This window comes from Grampus griseus, assembly GCF_964374135.1.
Source record: "Grampus griseus genome assembly, chromosome: X".
NCBI classification, from domain to species: domain Eukaryota; kingdom Metazoa; phylum Chordata; class Mammalia; order Artiodactyla; family Delphinidae; genus Grampus; species Grampus griseus.
In genome coordinates, this window is record NC_138999.1 from 127,424,722 (window position 1) to 127,430,454 (window position 5,733).

Genomic DNA, 5,733 nt, shown 5'->3' on the forward strand with positions numbered 1-5,733 from the left:
GTGAGCTGCCGCCAGGCCCCAGCGGCAGAGTCACGGCGGAACTCGGTGGAGGTGGAGGACCGTCGACCCTCGCGGTTGATCCCTGGAGGTGTCCCGGGGCGGGGGGGGGGCTGTCTGGGGGCCAGGGGTCGGGGCTGGGGGCTCACAGGCCGCGGCGCAGATGGAGCAGAGAGCAGCGCAGCCGGGCTCGACCTCGCCCTCCAGACACCAGAGGCCGAGGCCGCTGGGAATGGCGGGGCCACCTCTCCAAAGTCCTTTGAGATCCCAGCTCTGTTCGAAGACGGGGGTGCGGGGGGTGGGACAGCGAGATTATTATTATTCCTCTGTTTTGCCTCTGCAGCCAGCGCCGGCGGGTTGTTCTGTTTGAATGAATGATCCCAGCGGCCGCGCCCAATGGGCGCCCGCGCCTGTTTAATATTCATGAGGCCCGCAGCCAATGGCCGGGCGAGGAGGCTGTTTTAAACGGCGGAGCCCGCTGGCCAATCAGGCGGCTCTCGTGGAGGCAGCTAGCGCGAGGCTGTGGAGCGCTGAGCCGCGCGTCGTGCCCTGCGCTGCCCAGACTAGCGAACAATACAGGTACGTTTTGCACCGCCCGCCCGCCCGCCCGCCCGCCGCCGCCGCCGCCGCCGCCGCCGCCGCCGCGCCCGCACAACTTTCCGGCCCGCGCCGCCGCGAGCGCGCTCCGCCGCCGCCCCCTGCCTCTCCTCCCTGCGCCCTTCCCTCCCCCTTCGCCTCCTTTCTTGCTAGGTGCGGGAAGGAAGGAGCAATTCAGGTGTTTCAACTTTTCAGTGCTTCAAGCTGAGCTCCCCGCTGTCGGGGCTGGGCTCCCTCCGCGGAGCCACCCTCGGCCGACGCCCCCGGGGCAGCGGCCCAGGGACCGAGGCCCCCTGAAGCCAGAGGTTCGGGCAGCTGCGGCGGCGCGAGCCGAGGGGCGGCTGCGGGTTCGGGCGGCGCGCGTCCCGGCGCGGGGCGGCGGCCCGGGGAAGGGGGCCGGTGCTCCCCGGCCCGGGACGGACTCCGCGGGGGGCGGGCGATCGCTGCCCGCCGGGGGCTACGGCGCAGGCAAACTTCACTCCCGGGCTCGGCGGGCGCCTTGCAGACCCGCGGGCTGCACTGCTGCTTCTGCATTAACATGGCCGTCGCGGGAGCGCCCGGCGGCCCGTGGTGGGCGGGCGCGGGCCAGCCGCCCCCCGCTCCTCTCCTGCCCGCCGGGCACCGCCGCCGCCGCCGCCGCGAACATGGCTGGCGTGGCGCTGGGCTCGGGCGAGCGGAGGACCGGCGGGCGGGTGGGCGGGGTGGGCGGCGGCGGCGGCTCCCGGGCGGGCTCCGGGATCGGCCCCGGCGCTCGCGGCCTGCGGCCGGAGGCGTGGAGAGCCGGGGTCGCCGCCGCGGGCCCCGGCGCGGCCGAGCGTCATGGCCGCACGGGTGCCTTTGTTATCCGGAGCAGTGCGCCCCGCGCCGGCGGGGGCGGGGGGGCTCCGGCCCGCGGCCCCCGCAGCCCCGGGCTGGGCGGGGCGGGGTGGGGGCTGGCGAGCAGGCGGCGGCGGCGGCGGGGCCCGGACCGCTTTGTTCGCCGCCGCCTGCGCCGGCCGCGCGCGGATCAGCCATTTTAGCGAACGGGGCTCGGAGGCACGGCTGGCGCCGCCGTCGCCGCCGCCGTTGCTCGCCCGGCTCCGCGCCCCCGGCGCGCTGCCGCCGCCGCCGCCCCCGACCCCGTGCGCCCCCCGGGGGTGGCAGCGGCGGATTTCAGGGGCACTTTCTTTCATCAGGAAGCTTTTGACAAAATGGAAGGTGAATTATGTGTGTCCCGGTGACCCAGCGCGGGGCCGAGCCCGGCTGCCCATGGCCAGCCCGGGGTTCCCCCGCGACCCGTCCCGCCGCACCCATGCCGCCGCCGCGGGGCCCTAATTCAGCCCTTCGCTCTGTCCCTGCGAAGGGGAGCGCTTTAGTTTTGCGTGATGACCTTGGGTGTGGGAAAAGGAAAAGATGGCGGGAAGCAGGGGGGGTGGGACAGGGACGATGACACGCCACAGCTGCATTTTTATTTGGAAACTTTGGAGAAAGTGTTCCTGGCTGGACATGCGTTCCGCTTTACGGACGAGCAAGACTACCCCTTTTGGTCTCCCCTCCCCCTTTAGGTAACGATGAAGTGACAGATTTGAACTAGTAGTACAAGGGATATCTGCTCACTTGCCAGCTCACCCTTCTTGTAAAAGCCATTTCTATAAGCCAGAACGCTTCAAAAATAGTGAAATTTCAAATGTTCCCTCTTTGCACTTCTGCTGCTTGGATCTTGTGTTTGGCAGTGGTGACAGTATTTTCGTCTCTAACATAGTAAAACAGATGACCAGCTAGCCTTAAGCCGTTGGTTTCAAGCTTCAGCCATCCACCTGCGCCCTCTACAAATGTGTCCTCCCCATTATGTGATTGTCGTTTTCAAAACGTGGTAGTTCTGAGTCGGAATATACCTGAGCCACCCCACTTGAGTTGGTTCCATTTGGACAACTTGATCTCTCTCAGAGAAGTAACTCGCAAACCAGCGCACTTCATGCTGGTCAAAAGTTAAATGACATGCGACAGTGAAACTGATTTCCTCCCCACTCTTCCTTCAGCTGCAAGTGGCATCTGGGGGGAGGAGGGTTCTTCCTAAATGGCCACCTTTGGTATATCTTGTACATATTCATTGTATTTGTTTTTCTTTCTCTCTTCCTTTCATCAGTCAAGATGGGTAAAGGTGATCCCAAGAAACCAAAGGGCAAGATGTCTGCTTATGCCTTCTTTGTGCAGACGTGCAGAGAGGAACATAAGAAGAAAAACCCCGAGGTCCCTGTCAATTTTGCAGAATTTTCCAAGAAATGCTCCGAGAGGTGGAAGGTATTTTTCTCTTGTGTCTTTCAAGCCAGTCCTAGTTGGATTTCACACTTTGTGCTTACTTACCTTCAGTGTAACCCCAGGTGGCTGTTTTCTTCCTCTTAGACTCATCTTGCCTGTCTTTAGAACTTTGCATGTGTGCTTTTGTTTTCGAAGACTCTACCAGGGTTTCAGTCCCCTTTTGCAAGTGATTATAGCAGCTGCCACTTTAACTACAGGACAGCCGAACAGGTATGTGCTCACTGCATTGAGGAATTTAACAGGTCCTATTCTTTGCAGACAATGTCTGGGAAAGAGAAGTCTAAATTTGATGAAATGGCAAAGGCAGATAAAGTGCGCTATGATCGGGAAATGAAGGATTACGGACCAGCTAAGGGAGGCAAGAAGAAGAAGGACCCGAATGCACCCAAGAGGCCACCGTAAGTGTAGGATTCAGGATAACAGTTAAGAGCTTTCCTTCTGCTTGAAAGATTTTTTAAAAGATAACTTTACCAAAAAAATGTTGAGATACCTCTGCAAAACATTCTGTACTTTGAGCTTTAAAATGCAGGGCCAGGGAAGTCCGGAGTTACGGCTGTGCTTGTGAGCTGTGCGCCTGGTTGGCCGTCGGCCTTTCCACTGGGAAGGAGGCAGACAGTCCAGTTCTGGGTGTCAGGGTCCATAGGCACGTTCTCTCCCCTCTTCCCAGGAACTGAGGAAGCACCATGTATTTCTGAAGCGTCGTAAGCATTCTGGTACCTACAGCTTTGTAACATTGTGCATGGCATCACACATTTCTTCACGTGGCAGTAGTCATAGTGGTAGGAACACGGGATTTCGACTTCAGCTCCCGTTTTGGTGGGTTCTCATCTAATGTATACCATTCTCCCCTCCAAGGTCTGGATTTTTCCTGTTCTGTTCTGAATTCCGCCCCAAGATCAAATCTACAAACCCTGGCATCTCTATTGGAGATGTGGCAAAGAAGCTGGGCGAGATGTGGAATAACTTAAGTGACAGCGAGAAGCAGCCATACATCAACAAGGCAGCAAAGCTGAAGGAGAAATACGAGAAGGTGAGAGGGGAATTGGTGTGCCCTGCGCGGCTGGGGCCCCTGCGAGCCTGGATGGGTGAGCAGTCAGCTGCCCTGGCTGTGGCTGGGCCGGGGGTGGAAGGCTGCAGGAACCGTCTCCGCTCCACATCAGCCTGGTGTGCTGGTGGTCTGGCTTCTGACCGATGTTTGTATCTGGGGCAGCTTTTCAGGCAGGCCTCGAACTTGGATCATGTGGGATGCCCCGGGCAGAGGGTCCGATAGTGCTATTCACGGGACTTTGAGAGCCCTTGAACGCCCATTCACTCTGCAGTTGCGATGGCCGAGAACCCAACTTGAATCTGGAAACAAATACTTGAAAGAGCAGCCCTGTCTTCCTCCCTCGTTTTCTTATTCTGGGTCGGGGACGGCTTTGCTTCTACCCTTTGCTCATTTGGAACGTGTCCCTGTTGCTTCCAGGATGTCGCAGACTATAAGTCTAAAGGGAAGTTTGATGGTGCCAAGGGCCCTGCTAAAGTTGCCCGGAAAAAGGTGGAAGAGGAAGATGAAGAGGATGAGGACGAGGACGAGGACGAGGAGGAGGACGAGGAGGATGAATAAAAGGAACTGTTGGCCTGTCTCCTGGTGAATTACCTTAGCGTAGTGGGCACAGGGATGGCCACAGCTCTCGCCTGGGGTGTGCCTGTTGCCTCCATTAGGTTGAATTACCCAGTTGGATCATGATCATATGGTAGTCTCTCAGAGTGCTCTAGCAGTCGTCAGTGGTTTACGTGTCTGGAGCACCCGGAAGCTGTATCAAAGTTGTACATATTGCCAAACATTTTTAAAATGAAAAGGCTCTCGTGTTCTCCTCACTCTGTGCACTTTGCTGTTGGTGTGACAAGGCATTTAAAGATGTTTCTGGCATTTTCTTTCTTTTTTTTTAATTTGTGAGGTGGTGTGTTAACTCTATGGTCATTGGCTAGGAATCCCGAGTTCTCAACTGTACATATCTCTAGTTTGTAAAAAGAACAAAGCAACCGAGACACACTCTTGACGCTCCTTGCTTGGCGTGGAGGCTGTAGGAGCGATGCCTTCCGGAGGGGCCGTAGCTCAGGGCGTGCACTGTGGGGCTGGACCTTGGACACTGCAGTGGGCATCCATTTAGCTTCAGGTTGTCTTGTTTCTGTATATAGAGACATAGCATCCCGCTGCCATTCTTAGCTGTGGAAAAGGGGGGGGTCAGCTGGCATGAGAAGTGTTTTGGATCCTTTTTAGTTGAAGTGCAGTAGTTTTAAACTGTTTGTTTGTTTTTTAAACAAACCATAGAACTCTTCATTGTCAGCAAAGCCAAGAGCCACTGCATTGATGAAAGTTCAAGAACGTTCTGTACTAAACACGATCTGCAATGTTCTGTTATTTTTTTTTGTATGTTTAGAGTGCTGAAATGTTTTTGAAGTTAAATAAACAGTATTACATTTCTAAAATCGTGCTCTATGATAGTCTAAATGTCTGACTCACAGCAGTCCTAGCAGGAGGACAACCTACTCCATGGTATCTGGTGACTAGCCTCCTGGTGAATCTGGTAAATGACGGACCTACTGTGGCCAGCCTCCTGAGGATGGAGATTGGAAGAGGGCTACTTGAAGCCGCTGCATGATTTTGTTTGTGTCCGAGAGGCATTAAGATGCACATATATACAATGGAATATTACTCAGCCATAAAAAGAAACGAAATTGAGCTATTTGTAATGAGGTGGATAGACCTAGAGTCTGTCATACAGAGTGAAGTAAGTCAGAAAGAGAAAGACAAATACCGTATGCTAACACATATATATGGAATTTAAGAAAAAAAAA

At 56.4% G+C, this 5,733-nt stretch overlaps 1 protein-coding gene across 1 annotated transcript; it reads left to right on the top strand.

Moving 5' to 3' along the window:
• Positions 1–501: 501 nt before the first annotated feature.
• HMGB3 (high mobility group box 3) lies at positions 502–5,357 on the top strand. The gene is made up of 5 exons (XM_082681518.1): positions 502–576; positions 2,720–2,874; positions 3,151–3,290; positions 3,748–3,922; positions 4,358–5,357. The coding sequence occupies exons 2-5, from the start codon at positions 2,725–2,727 to the stop codon at positions 4,496–4,498; spliced, it is 606 nt and encodes a 201-aa protein (XP_082537644.1). The 5' UTR covers positions 502–576; positions 2,720–2,724; the 3' UTR covers positions 4,499–5,357.
• The last annotated feature ends 376 nt before the right edge of the window (positions 5,358–5,733 follow it).